General features: G+C 55.9%; 1 protein-coding gene across 6 annotated transcripts in view; it reads left to right on the top strand.

Moving 5' to 3' along the window:
• The window catches only part of NOS1 (nitric oxide synthase 1), an 82340-nt gene extending 63563 nt beyond the window's left edge, over positions 1-18777 (top strand). For all 6 annotated transcript variants that reach the window (XM_063350559.1, XM_063350562.1, XM_063350558.1 and 3 more), the window contains exons 17-29: positions 1468-1584; positions 1821-1995; positions 2495-2633; positions 3425-3503; positions 4028-4221; positions 4863-5032; positions 5284-5494; positions 6261-6348; positions 6689-6810; positions 7380-7528; positions 8771-8965; positions 9896-10014; positions 11003-18777. In XM_063350559.1, coding sequence (XP_063206629.1) covers positions 1468-1584; positions 1821-1995; positions 2495-2633; positions 3425-3503; positions 4028-4221; positions 4863-5032; positions 5284-5494; positions 6261-6348; positions 6689-6810; positions 7380-7528; positions 8771-8965; positions 9896-10014; positions 11003-11018 — 1774 coding nt within the window. In that variant the 3' untranslated portion in view covers positions 11019-18777. The remainder of the gene's footprint in view (positions 1-1467; positions 1585-1820; positions 1996-2494; positions 2634-3424; positions 3504-4027; positions 4222-4862; positions 5033-5283; positions 5495-6260; positions 6349-6688; positions 6811-7379; positions 7529-8770; positions 8966-9895; positions 10015-11002) is intronic.
• Positions 18778-20560: the final 1783 nt, after the last annotated feature.

The following is a 20560-nucleotide window of genomic DNA, read 5'->3' as shown; positions in this document are numbered from 1 at the left end:
AAGATCATCTCATTCCAACCCCCCTGCCCTGGGCAGGGACACCTCCCACCAGACCACGTTGCTCCAAGCTCCGTCCAACCTGGCCTTGAACCCCTCCAGGGATGGGGCAGCCACAGCTTCTCTGGGCAACCTGGGCCAGGGGCTCACCCCCCTCACAGCAAAGAATTGCTTCCTCACATCTCATCTCAATCTCCCCTCTCCCAGTGTAAAACCATTCCCTGTGATCCTGTGGCTCCCCTCCCTGATCCAGAGTCCCTCCCCAGCTTTTCTGGAGCCCCTTTAGGGACTGGAAGGGGCTGGAAGGTCTCCCTGGAGCCTTCTCTTCTCCAGGCTGAACCCCCCCAGCTCTCTCAGCCTGTCCTCCCAGCAGAGGGGCTCCAGCCCCCTGATCATCTTCATGACCCTCCTCTGGATCCATTCCAACAGGTCCAATTTGGTTCCTTCTGTCTTACAGCAAGGGTTTTCCAAGGGTTTTAAGAGGCATTCATAAGCCGTTCCTATGTAAGGTGTTCAAACGCAGCCCATCCTTCAACAGTCATCCCCTGCCACAGAGACCTACACATTCCAGGAAAAACCGCTGGTGCCCCGACCTTGGTCCCAGCACCCAGGTGTGGAATTTGGGCTTCGTGCCCATCTAAACCGGTGGGCTGTGCTGCCCTACCTTCGCCGTGTAACCTGGGGTGAGGACACGGCCCAGGGGCAGCGGAGAAAGAAGCGGGTCCATCCAGCTGGAGTGAAGCAGAAGAGCATGAGAGGTCTGGGCAGAAAGGAGGAGGCTCTGGAGCAGAGGTGGAGCACGGGGATGTCTGACCCTGGCTGTTCTTTTGCTGAGGGGTCGTCTCTTCTGCGTGGCGTGCGGGTGCGGGAGGTCTGCTGTGACTCATCCACACACTACTGCTTCATTGCTCTGGCAGTATATTTAGAAACTCTTGTGTAGAGCAATTTTTGAAGATGGTTCAATTCAGAAATACTTCTGCTGGTGTCAGATTTTTTTTCTCCGCTCCCCTTCCCCCTCCTCATCCTCTCTGCTCTGACTCCTTTGGTTTGTCGGGTTTTTTTTAACTTCCTGTGAATGAAAAAAACCTTTAGAATATCTGTTCAGATGTATACTCGACCTTGTGTGCAACCAGGGAAGGACAGGTAAAGCCAAAGGTCCTGCCAGCTCTGCACTGGGGACAGTGTGGTGGCCAACATCTGGGTCAACCCCCTGGGAGGTGACTGGAGGACCTCAGGGAGCAAACCAGGTCCAGCTGGGGGGACACGATATATGGGCTTCTGTGGCTTACCCCTAGGAGGGAGCACGTTTCTCTGATCACAGGACCTGCTCATGAAATATTGAGCCCTGCGCTTGAGCGCGCTCTGGTTTGGTCTCCTCCACAGTCTGGTCCCCTTTGGGCATGCAGCCCTGTGGGAACCACAGGTGCATTTGCCACCACCATTAATCCTTGATGCTGTTGCTGTTCACAGGAGCTACAAGGTCCGTTTCAACAGCGTCTCCTCTTACTCGGATGCACGGAAGTCCTCAAGCGATGGCCCCGACTCCAGGGACAACTTTGAAAGCACGGGGCCCTTGGCCAACGTCAGGTAAATAGGCTGGGGAGGGAGGCAGCAGCTTCTTGCTGCAGAAGGGACAGAGCAAGAGCTGGTGGTACACAGAGCCCCTTTCTCCTACCACCGCTCTTACCTAAAACATGGTGTATTTTTGCAACATGCAGATCCTTCCACGCTCCTTCATGCTGATGTTGGCCGTGGTGGTGCAGGGAGGGAGATGTTGGCATCCCTCCCAGCTCGGTAGCCACAGCTGTGCCACCTCTCCACAGGTTCTCCGTGTTTGGGCTGGGATCGCGTGCTTACCCCCATTTCTGCGCCTTTGCCCGGGCAGTGGACACCCTCCTGGAGGAGCTGGGTGGAGAGAGGATCCTCCGCATGGGAGAAGGGGATGAGCTCTGTGGCCAGGAGGAGTCCTTCAGGACCTGGGCCAAGAAGGTCTTCAAGGTAACCCGCCTCCCTTGTGCTCCAGGGAGGAGCAGGGGGGAGAAGGACACAGGGAAAGAGCAAAGCTCCTGGTTGGAGCTGGATCGAAACCCAGCCTCTCCTTCCCTACACCGGGACACCCGTCCATCACCCTGGCCCACAATAAAGAGGTTCTCCATATTTTGGTGAAACCCAGCCTCTCCCTTCCTACACCGGGACACTCGTTCATCACCCTGGCCCACAATAAAGAGGTTCTCCATGATTTGGTGGAGCTGATGCTCTGGTTGTTGCTGAGTGCCAGAAGGTGAGCACTACAGTGAATTCCTGCATTATCCCAGATGTCTGGGGGAGGAGGGCACCACAAGAAATGCCCATGGCCACTGGTATAGCCCTACACCATTGGGGTGTGTATGTCCTCCGTGTGGTGGCTGAGGTGGGGTGGGACAAGGAGGGTCGTGGGGTTCGGTGGGAAAGCCCAGGTGTAGCGGGGAGACGCCTGAGAGCCTCGTGCGTGCTGCAGGCAGCGTGCGACGTGTTCTGCGTGGGGGACGACGTCAACATCGAGAAAGCAAACAACTCCCTTATCAGCAACGACCGGAGCTGGAAGAGGAGCAAGTTTCGCCTGACCTACGTGGCTGAAGCCCCGGAACTCACACAAGGTACAAAGACAGGATCACCCCAGAGAGCTCTAGGTGTGGGGCAGGCGGAGGAGGAGACATAGTGGGCTCAAGTGGGGGAAAAGGGGGCAAACCTCCTTACTTATTCGTGTTAAATTCCCAGCGTTTCAGTCTTGCCTTTCCCCTCCATCGCACGCCCAAGGAGCAGTTTGTGATGGTCTCAGGCCCCTCTGGCTGGTCCCTGTCTGTATCTGTAACGGAGATGTTGGGCTATGGTCTGATCTCCCTCCTCCTGACCCCATTTTTTGAAGCAGAGAGCTGGAAACCTGGGAGCTTTCCAAGCTCGCTTTGTCCAAATGCTGCTCCGCCGAGCGTTGCGGTGCAACGGCAGGTCCAGCCCACCGACACCTGGCCCCTCAGCACGGCTCCTGCAGCTGATGATCTGCCGCACTGGCTTTGCTCTTCCCAAATTCAGGCGCTTTGCTACCAGCCAGGTGGTACTGGCAGCGAGAGGTGCATGCCTGCACGGGAGGGCACGTCCCCGCGCCTCCCGCGGGTGGTTTCCGAGTCCTCCTCAGTCACTGACAAAAGGGACACGTGTCTGGTTCCCCCCCGCTGGGGTTTCTGACCCCTCCAGGCTCTATGAAGATCTGCAGGAGATGGGGGCAGGAGAGTGGTGGAGCCCACAGTCCCCTCGCTGCTGTTGGTGTCAGCCTGCTCCGCTCTGACGGGCTGAACCCGCAGCGATGGCCAACAGCCCTGCAAAAGCCAGAAGCCGCCTGCCTTGGCCGTGCTCTGCTGTGCGTTGCTTCACTGACTCTTCTCCTCCACAGGACTCTACAGCATCCACAAAAAACGCGTCTATGCAGCCCGGCTTATCACACGCCAGAACCTGCAGAGCCCAAAGTCCAGGTAGGAGACGTAGCTGCCCTGCGGGACCTGCGGGAGCTGAAGGCACCCAGGCATCCCTGCACGCGGTGCTGCACATGTCCCTTGGCCCCTGAATGTCCCATGGGTACCACCTTTGTGCAAGTCATCACCGAGGCTGGAAGCCACGTTAACCCGGGGAAGGGCGTTTCCTGCCTCCTTAGAGAGTGAAATCTCTGCCGCTCCATAAATTAACCTCCTGCCCGTAGGGATGAGAAGGTGGGTGGCTGCACTTGTGGAGCAGCAGGGTGCATGCATAGACAGGATAAAATTGCTGAAGCAAGAGGTTAAACCGATTTTCCCCTTTTCAAAAGTCCCTGAGGGGAGGCGGACACTGCAGTGTCCTTTCTAAGTTCCCTGCTGTTACTTTGCTGACGTGCTCAGCAGGGCTCCAGGGCTTGGACATGCCACCACGGCCCAGCTCAGCCAGTGGCTCTTGAGGCCGGAGCTCAGCAACTCCCCGAAGGACTCCCCCAAAGCACATCCTGCTTTTTCTCCTTTCCCTGTAGTCGCTTGACAATTTTCCTGCGCCTCCACACCAACGGACACCAGGAGCTGCAGTACCTGCCCGGGGACCACTTGGGCGTGTTTCCAGGGAACCATGAAGACTTGGTCAATGCCCTGATCGACAGGCTTGAGGATGCTCCTCCGGCCAACCAGCTGGTGAAGGTGGAGCTCCTGGAGGAGAGGAACACGGCTCTAGGTAACCAGGGTCACCTCTACATAGACGTGGCCTCTCTCCTCCTCACCTGTCCCTTGTAGTGGTTCTTGTAGCTCCTCGGGGAGGTAGGTGGCCCCCAGGAGAAATCATTTCCCACCTCACTGATGCATTTGCCTGGACTGGGAGCACCTCCTTCAACTTTTTTCTGCCCAGAGCCATTGCTTATCTGCATTTGCGGTGTAGAGCAAGGGTTCAAAGGATGAGCAGGGCCCTGGGGAGAAGATATTTCCTTGTTCTTCAGAAAAATTAAAAGTGTTTATATTCACATAGAAAGAACAACATCTAGGACTGGAAAGAAGAGTTAAGGGACCTTGATGGACCATCCCAACACTGTACTTCATGGATAAGTCTGAGGCCCTACCGCTATGCACAGTGTTACAGGAGATGGAAAACAGTATTAACTCAGAGTGACCGATGCTGGAGGTGGTGGAATATTAAACTCATATTTGTGCTCATTGTACAGCATCTCACTTGTAGCATGAGGATATCTCTTTGACTCTTCTTTCCAGCTCTTCATCATTCACTGTCTCAGAGCTGATAAGGGGGAATGAAAGCAAGGATTTGTCCACCTTGGCTGTCATGCTCAGCTGATCCTATGGTTGTGCTGAATTACCTCCTGGCAGGTGTCATCAGTAACTGGACAGACGAGAACCGTGTCCCACCATGCACCATCTTCCAGGCTTTTAAATACTATTTGGACATCACCACCCCTCCCACACCCTTGCTGCTGCAGCAGTTCGCTTTGTTGGCCACCAGTGACAAAGAGAAGAAACGCCTGCAGGTTCTTAGCAAGGTAAAGCCTCAGGCCCCAAGATCCACGTTCCTCAAAGCCCTGAGGACAGCCACAACCCCAGGGCATTTTTATGGCACGCTGTGGTTAGGCTGAGTCTCTGCTCATGGCAGCAGGGCTCCTCCTGCCTACCTTCACTGCCACCCACCCCAGCGTCACCACAGGCCTGGTGGGATATCGGTAAAGGCACCTGGCTTGGAAAAGATTGATGCTGCAACTCTCTCCTCCCTCCCTCCCTCTTTCCCTGGCTGCAGGGTTTGCAGGAGTACGAGGAATGGAAGTGGTCCAAGAACCCCACCATCGTGGAGGTGCTGGAGGAGTTCCCCTCAGTGCAGATGCCCTCCACGCTGCTGCTCACACAGCTCCCCCTCCTCCAACCACGCTACTACTCCATCAGTTCCTCCCCAGAGATGTACCCAGGCGAGGTCCACCTCACCGTGGCAGTGGTCTCCTACCGCACGAGAGGTACCGTGCTCACGCAGGGGTCAGAGGAGACAGGCTTTGTGTGGGGAGCAGAGGAAAAGCTTTGGCAGATGAGCAGCACCACATGGTCTTTGGCAGAGAGATGTTATTTTAAAGCCTTACTACCTGCTGCAGTAACTAGTTTCCTTCAACCCATAACACTGCTGTCCCCAGGTTGTGAAGAATGGCCATCCATCAAAGGGCAGTGTATTGCAGAGATGGCAGATCTGGGTCAGGTACCAGCAACACACCAGCCATGGTGGCTCCAAGCTCCATGTGGGATCATTTGTTTGCCCAAACCAAAGTCCACATTGACACAACCAGCCAGATTTCTGTACCTGTGCAAACGCTGGTGTGTCCACGCAGCCCTGGTCATGGTGTCAATGGACACAGCCCCACCATCCCTGCAGCAGGAAGGACACAGGGGGAGACGCTGGCCATTCATCTGGGGCTGCCATGGAGGCCTTGTGTCTGGTAGCACCACAGCATGGTGTTGCTTCTGCCAAAAAGGACCAAAGAGAAGTTGGGTGTTTCCTAAGTATTGTGGAGGTGCAGCTATCCCAGGGATGGGTCCTGGGTGAACCTGGGTAGCTCCACAGAGGGATCCAAGCGCCAAACTTCTACCAAGTTCATGGATAATGTATGCAGGCATACTAACCATTTCAGTGAGATGTTCGTGTGGGATGTGGCGGGGAGGGTTGCAGAAAGGAAGGCGACTGGAGTAATTTGTTGGTATGTCAAGTACAGACCTCCTTCCCTCCCCTCCTAGACGGAGAAGGACCAATCCACCACGGAGTCTGCTCCTCTTGGCTCAATCGGATACAGACCGATGAAGTAGTGCCCTGTTTTGTAAGAGGGTAAGTGGTCCACACAAGGCAAGGGGTGAAAAAGATGGGGTGACTCCCCCCACCCTTGCAGGACGAGCTCTTTGCCCTCGATTCTTCTTTGCAAAGCACTAAAGGTGCCAAGAAAACAGGGCTGGATTTGTGAGCAAACGGGTCCCTCTCGGGTGCAGTTCTTCTGCGCTAAAATGTCACTTTCTGGGATTTCACCTCGTTTTTTCGCCCTTCCCTCTCTGGGCAGTGTCCCAGCTTGCTGTGGGCAGAGGTGAGGGAGGGAGCATCCTGCTAGACTGCTAACTGCTAGACACCAGTTAGACCCATCCTTGGGTCTAACTGGTGTCTTCGGTGTGTGCAGTGCGCCCGGGTTCCACCTGCCGCAGGATCCCCAGGTGCCCTGCATCCTCATCGGTCCCGGCACCGGCATCGCCCCTTTCCGGAGTTTCTGGCAGCAGCGGCTTTTTGAAATCCAGCACAAAGGTGGGTCAATGCTCGTTCCTCCTGCTTCTCATCTCAAACAGAGCTCGGGAGCGCTGGGCTGGTGGGGATGGGGGTCCAGCCTCCTGCCTGGGCTGCCCCAGCAGAGCCAAAGGGCTTCTCGACGCAGCAGCTGTCCCAAGTGCAGGCGCAGAGGTCAGCCCGAACCCCCAAAACGAACTCCATGAATATCCTCCTGGAAAACTTTGCGAGTTATTTACGGCAGTACTGTAGTGCTGGCGTTGGGTTTTAAAGGTCATTTAATGTAGATTCATGTAAAATATACATTTTTTCACTGATCAGTTTGACCATTTAGGAAGAAAAAAAGTTTAATTTCTCCTCAAAACCTGGCAGAAGCGCCCCTGCCGTGTGACCCCAGGCCATGCACTGGCTCAGGCAGTTGGTTTTCCCTCTCCTTGCTGGTTTTCCCTCCCTCCCAGTTTGGCCAGGGAAGGCTCCTGGCAGTCTTGTACAGGGCGCTGGGGCTGCTGGCAGATCTGGAGGGAGATGGCTTGCAAAAAGTGGGTGTTGGGGGGTCCCCGGACTAACTGCTTTCCCCATCTTCCCCCCAGGTCTGAAGCCTTGTCCTATGGTCCTGGTATTTGGCTGCCGGCAGTCCAGGATCGACCACATTTACAAAGAGGAGACGCTCTTTGCCAAAACCCAAGGTGTCTTCAGAGAGCTGTACACAGCCTACTCCCGGGAACCGGACAAACCAAAGGTGCGTGGCGGGCACAGCTCCGGTCCTGGTGTGCAGCCCTGGGTGGCCATGGCCAGCCGGCACGGTGTGGAGATGCCGGTTCCTTGGCACAGCCATGGCGGTTCATGTCCTGGGAGGCTCTGGTTGCGTAAGTGTGCGCAGGATCGTGCCATTCCCCGTGCAACCCCGTTCCCAGGGCACATCCCATCCCTGCGCCAGCCTGAATGTGTGCCCACGTTGCTCACGCTGGGCCCTGGAGGGCTGCAGCCATCCTCACCAGGTAGGAGCAGATGAGGAGGGGAAAGGCACAGCCTCCCAAGCAGGCGGGAAAGGAGGGATGTCACCACAAACAGAATCATAGAACGGTTTGTGTTGGAAGGGACCTTAAAGCCCATCCAGTGCCACCCCCTGCCCCTGGGCAGGGACACCTCCCACCAGCCCAGGTTGCTCCAAGCCCCGGCCAACCTGGCCTTGAACCCCTCCAGGGATGGGGCAGCCACAGCTTCTCTGGGCAACCTGGGCCAGGGGCTCACCCCCCTCGCAGCAAAGAATTGCTGCCTCACATCTCATCTCAATCTCCCCTCTTCCAGTGTAAAACCATTCCCTGTGATCCTGTGGCTCCCCTCCCTGCTCCAGAGTCCCTCCCCAGCTTTCCTGGAGCCCCTTCAGGGACTGGAAGGGGCTCCAAGGTCTCCCCGGAGCCTTCTCTTCTCCAGGCTGAACCCCCCCCAGCTCTCTCAGCCTGTCCCCACAGCAGAGGGGCTCCAGCCCTCCCAGCAGCTCCGGGGCCTCCTCTGGCCCCGCTCCAACAGCTCCGTGTCCTTCTGCTGTTGGTGCCCCAGCGCTGGAGGCAGCACTGCAGGGGGGCCTCACAGAGCGGAGCAGAGGGGCAGAATCCCCCCCCTCACCCTGCTGGCCACGCTGCTGGGGATGCAGCCCGGGCTGCGGGGGGTTTCTGGGCTGCCAGCGCTCGTTGCCGGCTCATTTGGTCTAAATCTCCACCGCCACCCGAGCAGGCCTGGCAATGAGATAGATGGCGAAGGCGTGAAAATGCAAGAGCAAAACGATGCTTTGCTGCTTTCCCCATCTCTGTTCCATCGTCGCGGGTGCTGCAAGGCGCAGGCATGCTCCCCCAAAGCGGGGGTCACGTCGCACTGCTGCCCCCACGGCAGCGGCTGCACACAAAGCTGGCCAGAGCACGCAGGTGGATGGGCTGAGAAGCCGCAGTTAACCTCAGCTTCCACCCCCCCCTCCTCCCTCTAGAAATACGTGCAGGACGTGTTACAGGAGCAGCTGGCCCACACGGTGTTCAAAGCGCTGAAGGAGCAGGGAGGCCACATCTACGTCTGCGGGGATGTCACCATGGCCGGGGACGTCCTCAAGACCGTTCAGCGCATCGTGAGGCAGCAGGGCCAGCTGTCGGTGGAGGAGGCAGGCGCTTTCATCAGCAAGCTGCGGGTGAGTGGCATCCGCGCCACCAGACACCGGGCGAGCTCCTGCCACCGGCGCCGCACCTGGTGCCTCCTCCTGCAGGAGGGGCAGCACCCAGGAGACGGGTGCCAGGGGGGTAAACGCAGTCCGTCCCCCCGCTACACTGCCTGCACCCGGGCAAGGTCGGGAGCGTGATCTTCCGCGGCGTTGGGTGCGCAGTGGATGTGACCTCGCTTTGCAGGGGCTCTGCTCCAGGCTGCAGCCGGTGCCGGGCTCCTGCGATGAGCCTGGTGCTGTGCTGAGCACTGACACAAGCTCTTTTGGCAGCATCTGGTGGCCCAGACAGGGCTTTTTCACCTGGTTAAGTCCCCGCTGTCCCTCTGTCATCACAGCAAGCTAACAGCGTCCCCCTCCGCTGCCTGGGGGGCTGGGGGATGCTGCCCCTGGGCAAACACACGTTGCTGCAGATGTTGCAGCTGAAGCAGAATTGAGCTGGGTTTGGGGCACAAGCCTGAGGACGGATGCTCGAACAGCTCTGCTTCTGCCCAGGAGGACAACTCGGCCCCATTCCTGCGGGACTACCCCTCCCGAACCATCTCCCCACACACCGAGGGAGCCCAGAGCCACATTTTTAGCTGGTTTCCAAGCAAACGCTCTCATGCGCGGTCTGTCCTTGGTCTACTTGTGCCCCTGATGGCTGGGCGAGTCCCTGGGTTGCCAGCAGTTGAGGAGCTCGAATGCACCGAGCAGCCCCACGGTGTGACCTTGGGGAGGTCATTTCTCCTCCCTGCTCCTTCCTGCCCCTCTGTCCTGCCTGTCCCACCAGCTCTTGTGACAGGCCCCAGAAGACTTGCTGCATATTTGGTACCTACAGGAGCTTTCTGGTGCCGCAGCAACCCCGACCGTTTGTAAAATACTCCTTTTTCCCCGCTGCCCCTCTCCCGTCCTCTGTTCCAGGATGACAGCCGGTACCACGAGGATATTTTTGGAGTCACCCTGCGTACGTACGAAGTGACTAACCGCCTTAGATCCGAGTCCATTGCATTCATTGAGGAGAGCAAAAAAGATACGGATGAGTGAGTTGAGATGTGTATTTTAACCCCTGCAATCGTCTCCCAAGGGCGTGGGCTGCGGGATGGGGACGGGAGTTTTAACTTCTGCGCACGGGCGGTCCTTCTTATAGCAGAGGGCGGAGAAAAAGACATTGGATTTTTGCACTGGAAGCAGAGGCTCTGAAATAGCTGTCACCTCGCTAGGACAAATCCCCCCCGGCCTTCCCGGGTTATCGCACCCGCCGTACCAAGGTGCTCGGAGCTGACGGTCCCATCCAAACGGCGATGGGAAGCAAAAGCCCTGCCCGCCGCCCGCCTCCGCTCCCCCAGCGGATGCCGGGCTGGAAGGTTTGGAGGATCCGTGGCGAGGGGTGGCTGTGTCCCCAGCTCCAGAGCCGGCGGTGGGGGGGACCTGGCTGGCTCCAGGTGGCTGGTACCCAGTGGTGGGAGAGGTCTCCAGGCCGCTGCGTGCCCGTTTAGGAAAGATCTGGAGACTTTTATTTCTGCTGTTGTAAAAACAACTATAAGAAGTAAAAAAACCTTGACATTTGCTGTGTTTGTTTCTGCTCCACCATGTCCTGCCATTTGCTCAGCTCTGCCTCGGTGGGATTTTCCCTGCCTGAGCAGGAGGATTATTTAGGATAAAGGATGAGCGGCTGCATGGATCTTGCTCCTCGTCCTGGCTCTCGGCAGCCGGGGGTGCGACCCCTTCCCTGCGCTCCTGGCTGTGCCGTGTAGGGCCCTGCTGACCCGCAGGGGGTTTCCCAACATCCCTGAGGTTTGGTAGGAGGTTTTCTCCAACGCGGGACATACTCTGGGGTCTGCACTGTATACAGAGCGCCTCAGTTTCCCATCTCTAGGTAGGGATCAGGGGTTTATACCTGCCCAACTCACCCCGCTGCAAAGGGCTCTGTAAATTCCCAGCTACAACACCGTCCCTCGGGAAGTCCGTAGTCCCAGACGCTCCTCACGGCTCCGTCTAAGGCCAGCCTTTCTCCCCTTTCCCTTGCAGGGTTTTCTGCTCCTAACCGGACCCTTCGCCCCAAGGGGATGCCAAACCAGTCCCAGCACCTGCTGCCCCCTCCAGCCGGAGGGCACTGGGTTTTGTATTTCATGGACACGGTGGCTCCTTTTCCGCGGGGAACTGCCCATGGAAAGCGCTCTGTCTCTCGTCCTGTTGTTGTGTCCTGATGATGATGATGATGATGATGATTTTCATTTCCTTTTCTTCCTCTTTCTCTTGCGCTCTCTCTTGTCCTGTGGAGGTTTCTTTTCACCCCCTTTCCCTCCCCTGGGTTTCCCCACTGAAGTACGATGGCTTTATAACCCGCAGTGGCTCTTAACAGAACTTCACGTTTCTCCTTCTTCTCATGAGGGCATTCTGCAGCTGCATGAAACCACCACCTTTGTGATCATCCGCGGTTTTGGTGTTTCGGGGGAGAGCAGAGGTGGCAGGGGCTGGGCGATAGCTAGGTGTTGCCGCTTGACCAGGCCTGAGGGTTGTTCCCCCCAGGCTCCCCCTTTCTCCAGCTCGGGGCTTGGCTGAATCCTTGCGTTTTCGTGGCTTTCCTTTGGACTTGTACAGACCTGGGCACATGCCCGAGGCTGGGGGCAGATGATGTGCGATGCCCTCGTGCCTGTGAACTTTGTTCATCCCCCGCCCCGCCCCAAGCAGCGTGGGTCCAAATGTGTCTGTTTTGATCCAAAGGGTGGGATGTCTCTGATTCGTGTGTCATGATTTCTCCTAAACGGACGCTGTGCTATGTTTGCCTCCTTCTCTGCTCCCTGTTCCCCGTGACCCTCTCCTTTTGCTCAATCCCCACTTTGCCGGCATGAAAGTCCTCCCACGGGGGAGCCGAGCACTGAACGCACAGGCTGATGTGTATTCTAGGGAAAAACTCCTGGCAATGACTGCTGCTTGGCCAGGCTGTCCTCCTGAAGGCTTTACAGGAGGTATGTGATCTGCAGCCACCATGCTGGTGGGAGACATTCCGGGCCCGGCTGCATCCCAGCGCTTTGCATGCTGTGAACGCGTGAACCCTCTGCCGGGTGAGGCTGGAAAGCCACGAGGATGGGAGAGAAGCAGCTCCAACCCCGGCTGCAAGAGGCACCTCCTGGTAAAAAAGCCCATTTGGAAGGCATCGCTTGGAGGGTTACAGTGTCCTTGGTGAGGATCTGCTGACCGAGGACTCTTGAAAGCCCAGGAAGCGTCAGCTCCACCTCAGCGCGGTCCTATGAGCCGTTCTGGGACAGCAGACCCCAGCCACTTCCACACCTTCTGGAGCAGAAAGGGCCAGCACGGAGCGACCTGCCTGCCAAAAGGAATACATGTGGCATCTCGGTGGCAAGCCAGTCCCCTCCGTAGGCTCTGCGCCACCTGCCAGCGGCACGAGCTGTCTCTGCCGGGACATCTCATGTGAGAAGGGAGGTGAGATCGGCTGCAAAGATGCGGCGTGATGCTGGGCTCTGACAGGCTCGCACCTCAGCCCTGCTGCAAAAATCCGGCCCCAAAAGCAATCTGTTGACAGGATCACAGAAAGGTGGCAGTCCCTTTAACAGAGAAAAGCTGTCCGCAAGGTAAAGCGTGCGTCACCTTGTGTGTCCTTCCTCCCTCTCCTCCCTTCCTCACCCCGAAGAAGGTTTGTCCTCCCTCACTGCCAGGAGGAGGACAGCAGGGCATGGCTGCAGCTCTTGCTGGAAGCAGGGATAGGGGGTTGATGTTTTGAGCTGGGGGATGCTGACCCTTCCCTCCCACCCCGCTCTGCCGCGCTGTGCACCGACGCTCGTGTGGAGCGAAGCACCTGCGCCGGCGACGGCAGAGGGTTTGTCCAGCAGCTGCAATGGTGAGCTTCGCTTTCAGAGGGCTAAGATTGTCTGCCCTAAGCTAAAGTTGGAACAAAAAAAGAGCTGCAGGAGGTTTGCTGCTCTCCCAGTCCGTGGTACAAGCCGTGCTGGCTCCCCTGCCCCCAGGCTGTGCCGTTATCCCCACCCTCAGCCAGGACCTCCTGCCCTTTCCTGCTGCTTGGCTGGCCACGTCTCCGTGTGCTGTGACCGTCTTCCGCAACTTCGACTCCTTGAATTCTTGAAGCAGCCCCAGCCCAAAATCCAGGAGCACGAGGCCTCCCAGGCGGTGGGAGAATTTGAGATCCAGTTTTGCTGGTCCCAGCAGAGCATCCAGCGTGGCGTACAATGCGAATGAATGCTGCCACGGTGTGGCCAGAGCCGAGCTCGCTGGGCTGGCGGGGCGGCCGCAGCAGGGTTTGGAGCCAGGTGGAAGGCCAGGTTTGCGTCACCGCCTGGGGACTTTTGTGACCTGGTGGCGAAAGAGGACGGGACAGGGAAAAGGGCAGCCCCTGGTCCACCTCTGCGGGTTGTGCCCTAGTCCCTGGGGCAGGCAGTGGGATGGGGGAGCTGAGTCCCTTTGCTGCTGGGATGTGTGAATTTGGGCAGAGGTCCTGTCCTTGGAGCCAGCTCCCTGGCCCTAGAGCCGGCAACATCCAGCAAGCCTGGTCCTACCCACCCCCCAGTGCTGTGGCTGCAGAAACAGAGCTGAAAAACGAATTCAAACTCATCCCTCCTTTTGGGGAAATTTTATTCTGTCTCTAGACTCAGTGCTCTGGCCCTCCTTTAAGTAGAAGGGGCGATACAACCTGAAGAGGAGGTAGTGCCCAAAGAAATGCCCTTGTCTTCGTCCTCTTTCCAGCTCATCCTGCGTTGCTGGCAATTAGTTTTCTCCTGTCCTGCCTTCTGCCTGTATCGCTGTAACATCTCCCATCTGGAAATCATGTTGCTGCTGCAGCCTGTGTCTGAGATGGATTGCCTTTGCTTCTCCCGCACCCCAAAGCTTCCCACCTCTGTCTCCCCGTTCCACCTGAGCCACCAGTGAAAGCAGTGGAGAAAGGAACAAGGTGTGTGCCTTGCCTTTGGTGGGATCTCCAGGGGGTGTCTGTGCAGGGCAGGCAGCCAAAGCTGCCTCAAGTTCAACAGGCATGAGGGTAGGTGAGTCCTTCAGAGCCCTTTGGAAGGGAAATGCTGGTCTAAGGCCAGCCTGTCTGGCCCTGGAGAAGAAAAACCCTCCCTGCCGTGAAGGTCCATGAAGTGAATATGTCCCCAGAGCTCCGGCTGCCTCTCTGCTCCCTCTGCCTGGACCGTTCGCTCCTCGCAAGCCGCACCACTGGGAATTCTGATTCATTGGTTTTTTGTTGAGTCAGCCTCAGACGTCTTAACTTCTCCTTCATCCCCCTTACCTGCAGGGGCTTCGCACTCCCCTCGAGCTTAATTTTCTTCCACAGCTAAGGGGGAAATAAACTTGCGGATCTGCTTTATCATTCCACAAATGCGGCTCTTCCACCAGTTGTCTAGACTCTGCTCATCTCGGTGTGACATTTCTGACGCGTGGGTGTAGCTACAATATCTCCAGCATGCATAAACAGCAGAGAGCGAGGTGGGGTCTGCCGCAGACCAGTGCCATCAGCTGCTCGGGGGTGTCATGCATGGAGGGGATTGTGCCTCTCGGGCACTTGGGTCACGAATCTGTCACCTCCGGGTCCCCACTGCCCGTCCAGGCTCCTGCCCAGCCCCATGCAGCTCCTGCCTCCTGGACCTGATGGACACCCAGCCTGATCCAATGTCCCAGTCCCTCTCCTGGAGGATGTCCACCACTGCCTGCTTTGCAGCAGCTCAGCTCCTTTTCGCTCCCCAGGAGGTTTGATTTTTCAAGACACCGTGAAGTGAGGTGTTTTTTTCTCAAAGATTTTAATTCGTAGGTTTTTCAAATGTCCACAGGAAGTTATATATGAACTTGAAAACTCATGGGAAAACGGTTCTCTGTTTTCCCAACCTGCTGTGTCCACTAGCAGGGAAAAATAATTTGTTCATTCAGTGCAAGGGTATCTACTGCCTGTGTTGTTGATGACTTCAAAGGTTTCATCTCCCCAGAAGGACTGCCTGGGAGTTTGTTGTTCTTCAATTTATGAGAGACAGCGGGAAAATAATGAGACTTCTGCCATCAGGAGTAGACTCGCAAAGACAACACCTCCACGATCGTTGCTGGGTAGGCCTGAGCTCGTCGCACGAGAGGAACCGAGCCGGTCGCATTCATACTGGCCAGAGAAATGGGGTTTGAGTTTGGGCTGTCCACGGTGCCCGTCCCCTATCCTGTGCCTCCACGTCCCCAGGGGCGAGCAGGGGACTGTGCCCACACCCAGAGCAGTGCGAGCCAACGCGGCCGTGCACGCCCAGCAAACTTGTGTCCTGAGCCAATGTGCAGAAGAGGAGATGGCAAGAGACGGGAGCTGCATGAACCTGTGTCCAGTCTAACTGTCATCGCTCCGATAGTTCCTTTACTGTTAGTACGCGACACCTCTCGCCCCATCCCAGTCTCCCTCCACCGCTTCCCTCTGGAGAGCCCTCCTTTCTCCTTCCCGGCCCCGTCTGCCCGGCCAAAAGGTGCAGCTCAGCCAGGGTGGGCCCGGGGGGTGGCAATGGACTTACAGTGCCTTGTGCCGGGAAGAGACTATTGCAGCGGGGTTGCCCTCCCCGCTCCTGCTCTCTCCAGAGATGCTCCTGGCACACAGACTTGGGGGGGAGGGGAGCCGACGGCTTCGTTTGACAAGTGAAATTCTCGGTGGGCAAATTCCCCCTGGGATAGGTGAGGGCGAACTTACAGCCCTGCTCCGCCGTGCTCTGCCGTTAATCTCCCGGCGACGGGGTTTTATAGGGGTATGGAGCCCGTGCAGGGTTAGAGCGCGGGTGCAAACTGGACACCACCTTCTGCGAGCGCCACGGGTCTGCGAACACCTACCACCGACTGGAGCCCACGTTTTTATTACGCTGTTTTGGGGGAGAGGGCGTGTTTGTGCTGAAGCCTCATGGACTTGCACCAGGCCCAAGCTGCTGCCTCCCGACTTAACGACCACTGAAGCCATTACAGTCCTCTGACTGGTACCCCTGGGGAAGCTGCAGAGAGTTCCCAGCGTTTTGTGGGAGGCGAATTTTATGCTCAAAACTAAATTTCGTTCCTGCCTTCACTGGGGACCAGTTCTCAGCTTCAGAATTGCTCTGGTAACTTTGCAATTGCTTTGATAGTTCCAGAGGGGAGCACAGTCCCTTTGCAGAACAGATGGAGACGCGTTTTCAGGACCATTCAACTTCGCTGTAACTCTGGCTTGGTTATAATAATTTCTTCTGCTCTAACAGGGGGAGCAAAATTTGGCCAGTGCTGAAGGCTCGTGAAAACTGCGTTCCCGAACTTGGACAAAATTAGTCTTAGGATCCGAGTCCTCTCAGATACAAAATGCCTTCCGCACCCGCTGGCTTCGGTGGCGTCGGGGATTTCAGCAGCTTGCAGGATCAGGCTTTCACGGCAGCAGCGGCAGTTTCGCGATGGCAGTATTTTTGCGTGTGTCGATCTGCACTTGCACTTGCCTGCAACGCATGACTCCAGTAATCCATTCGCAATCTACCCTCCACGGGGAGATCTGAGCTCTAGCTTCTTCCATATGGCCGTGTGTATTTAACGGGAAATCAGGGGAGCCGGAGAAAGCTAATGGGATTGCTGCTTTAAAGCACTTGGTTCCCCAAGTACCAGAGTTCGAAATTGGCTTGATTTTAGCATGGGTACAAGGGCAAGTCATGAAATGTTTAACCATTGTAATGCAGATATACCTTTTTCCTGCCGCGCCGGGAACGAAGTAGACTAGAAACTCTTGGCCTCCACCCCTACGGATGTTTGGCTGCGATGGAAGTTTGGGCCACCGAAATCACAGGGAAAAAAAAAAAAAAAACCAAAACATAAAAAAACCCACAGATTGTGAGTTCGTAGCTGAGCAGCCGCAGCTTGTTTAGCAGCGAGAGAGCTGCTGCTTTCCTGCCTTACTCATTCATGGCCGGATTTCGGGGAGGGAGGAGGGAGGAAACACTTCAAAAGCAAGAAAATTGAACCTGCGAGCCTTGCCCTGAGAATCCCTCCTTCGACGGGAGCCTACAGGCCAAGGCTTTGATGCTACCCCTCATTACCACGGCGGGGAAGTGGGCAGGACACCGGGGAGCTTCTCTCGTGTCCGCGGGGCCAAAGCTTGAGGAGCTGTTGTGGGGCGGTGGAAGAGCAGGAGCGCGGGGCCGGGCTGCGGGTAGACTCCTGCCTGCAGGAATTACACACGGCTCCGTAGGGCTGGCTCAGCAACCTGCTGGTGAATAACACCGGGCAAAGTGTATTTCTTCTGGGGGCATTCTCAATACTTTAAAAATGTCAAGGCTAAATGCTGAAAGAGTTGATCTGGAAGAGCAACGGATTCGGGGCTCCGTTTTTGTTGCCTTGTTTTCATGCGGCGGCTTTGGGTGGGGAAAAGCAAAAAAAAAAAAAAAAAAAAAAGACAGGTGTATCAAAACGTTTTGGATGAAAACGAATATTTTGTCCCCCACAATAATTGCTATTGGAGATTTTAAAATTTTCCAAGGGCAACAAAACTGCCTTAATATGTATTCGACGCCAACAAGAGGCATCAGCGCTACTCGCTTCTGAACCTGCTTTTTTATTTGTGTCTCTGTGTGATCGTGGCATGGAATCACGTCTTAATAAAACACACTTTACAGTACTCAACAGGATTTCCAGAAACAGAAGACAGTGTTTCAGAATCTCCCCGTGCCCGGCATTGAAGTGATGGCTTTGAAGCCAATGAAATTCGATGCAAAATTTCTGCTTTGCTAGAATTCTACAAAATAGGCGAACGCCCGCAATTCCCGAGGTTAAACGTGCTCCGCTGCCTTGAGATGCCTTCAAAAAAAAAAAACCCTGGGATCTGTGTGCTGAAAAGAGCTTGAGAATAGGTTCCCTGGTCCGCAGCAACATCCCCGGCTCTTGTGGAGTGTACGCAATTCCCCAGGCAGTAGATGAACGGAGTCAGATGACTTTCAGCCAGGACTCATTGCTTTTTAGATTGCATGTAGTTAGAAACATGAGTTCTGCCAGCCGCCCAGGGAATTTGATATTCAGTGCCAATTAATTTTTGTAATAGGAACAGGGATTTATCCCCTCGATTCCCTTAGGCACCTTTGAAAAGCATAAGCCTCAAAGGTTGGCTTGGATTTATTATTTTTTTTTCTGGTGGCCTTTTTCCTGAAGAGCAGCGGTGCCGAGACGAGAAAGGGGACCGGTCCGTGAAGGATAGCAGCTTTGGGGCAGGCATCTTCCAAACTTTCCGTTGCAGAGGTTTTTCTAAACTCTTCGGACGCGGGTAAGTTCTGCTCTGCTTGATGGGACTCCAACCTCTCGCTGCTCTCCGGTCCTCCCACTCCTTCCTCCCTCCCCTCCGCACCTCCTCATGTCACTGTGCCTTCATTTGGTTTAGGAAATGATGCCGTGATTTAAGACTGGCACGTTGTCTTTACTCTCACTTTGCATCCCATAAAACAGGTATGTGTGGAGGGGGAAGTGGGGGGGGGGATTAGCTTATTTTGTAGCTTTTCGTGTGATCCTACGGTAGGTTTCTTCTGAGGAGTAAAGGGGTGGGGACGGTGGGAGCAGGGATGAGCCGGTGTTGTATTTGATCATACCAGTGCTTTAAGCGGTCAGAAACATGGTTTTCCCCTACCTCTGAGCTCTCAATGCTGCTAAAAATCTCTGCCATTCGTCCAATGTACTCCAGCCCCCTCTCTCGGACTGACTCTGGCTCTGTTTGCAAGATATCCACATTGTTCTAAAGCATGCACCTCTCTCTGTATAGTTCCGATCTTCTGATTTTATGGAATACTTATGCCTGTTTGCATTACAGTCAAAATAAAAAAAAAGTGAACTAAAACCTAGCGGGCCCCGTTTTTCTCTTATCTCTCTGTTTTTAACCCTGAAAGGCCTCTCCTGATCGCTCAGCCTTGCTCTGGTTTGCTGCCTGCAGTGCCGGAGCGCTATAAATAGGCGTCGACCAGCAGTATCTATTTGTCTGCGAGACAGAAACGCTTTCTTGTAAGGTTGCTTGAGTCACAGCATTACACGTTCCACATCATTTACACCACGTCCACTGGGAAAATGCCACAGTCGAGCAAGGAGGTCTGTTTGCACACAATCCAGGGCAACTTTGGATGCCGTAGCCCCAGGAGGACGGCAGCGGTACTCCAGGCAGGACCTGGGAGACCTGAGAAAAAAAGAATGGCTGCATGTGGCCAGGGGAATGAGCCAGAAGTAGGGCTTTTTACACGGGAACGCAGCGTGCTGTTGCAAGGGGGTACTGATGGGCCTTTATTTAAGTAGAACACTTCATAGCGCTCGCTGAGGAGCACCAGGACATGGGTGTGATCAGGGCAGAAAGACCCAAAGATGTCTGCAAGGAGCAGGCGAGAGGATGACAGGCATTGGCGTGCAGGGGGGCAGCTCCCCAGGCTGGCCGGAGGGTAAGGGGGCTGCTGTTTTTCCTGGGGCATGACGGCAGTTTTACCTTGGGCACTGCTGCAGGTGTACCTCAGACACAGCATGGTGTGACCTCATACATGGCACTGGTGTGACCTCAGACACAGCGGCGGTGTGACCTCATACATGGCACTGGTGTGACCTCAGAGACCACCATGGTGTGACCTCATACATGGCAGTTGTGTGGCCTCATACATGGCACTGGTGTGACCTCAGACACAGCGGCGGTGTGACCTCATACATGGCACTGGTGTGACCTCAGACACAGCGGCGGTGTGACCTCATACATGGCACTGGTGTGACCTCAGACACAGTAGTGGTGTGACCTCATACATGGCACTGGTGTGACCTCAGACACAGCGGCGGTGTGACCTCATACATGGCACTGGTGTGACCTCAGACACAGTAGTGGTGTGACCTCAGACACAGTAGTGGTGTGACCTCAGGTATGGCACTGGTGTGACCTCAGACACAGCAGTGGTGTGACCTCAGGCACCATCGTGGTGTGACCTCATACATGGCACTGGTGTGACCTCAGACACAGCAGTGGTGTGACCTCAGGTATGGCAGTGGTGTGACCTCAGACATGGCAGTCGTGGCCTCAGACACCACCATGGTTGACCTCATACATGGCACTGGTGTGACCTCAGAGACCGCCATGGTGTGACCTCAGACATGGCAGTGGTGTGACCTCAGACATGGCAGTGGTGTGGCCTCAGAGACCACCATGGTGTGACCTCATACCTGGCAGTTGTGTGACCTCAGACACCATCATGGCATGACCTCACACATGGCACTGGTGTGACCTCAGAGACCGCCATGGTGTGACCTCATACATGGCAGTTGTGTGGCCTCATACATGGCACTGGTGTGACCTCAGACACAGCAGTGGTGTGACCTCAGGCACCATCATGGTGTGACCTCAGGTATGGCAGTGGTGTGACCTCAGACATGGAGTGGTGTGGCCTCACGAGACCACCATGGTGTGACCTCACACATGGCACTGGTGTGACCTCACACATGGAGTGGTGTGGCCTCAGAGGCCACCATGGTGTGACCTCAGACATGGCAGTGGCCTGACCTCAGTCACTGTGATGGTGTTAGTTGAGGCATGTGTGTGACCTCAGACACTGTGCTGGCATTACCTGGGGGATGGCAACAGCGGGACCT

This window comes from Chroicocephalus ridibundus, chromosome 13 (genome assembly GCF_963924245.1).
Source record: "Chroicocephalus ridibundus chromosome 13, bChrRid1.1, whole genome shotgun sequence".
NCBI lineage: Eukaryota > Metazoa > Chordata > Aves > Charadriiformes > Laridae > Chroicocephalus > Chroicocephalus ridibundus.
This window is presented reverse-complemented; position numbering and strand designations above follow the sequence as displayed.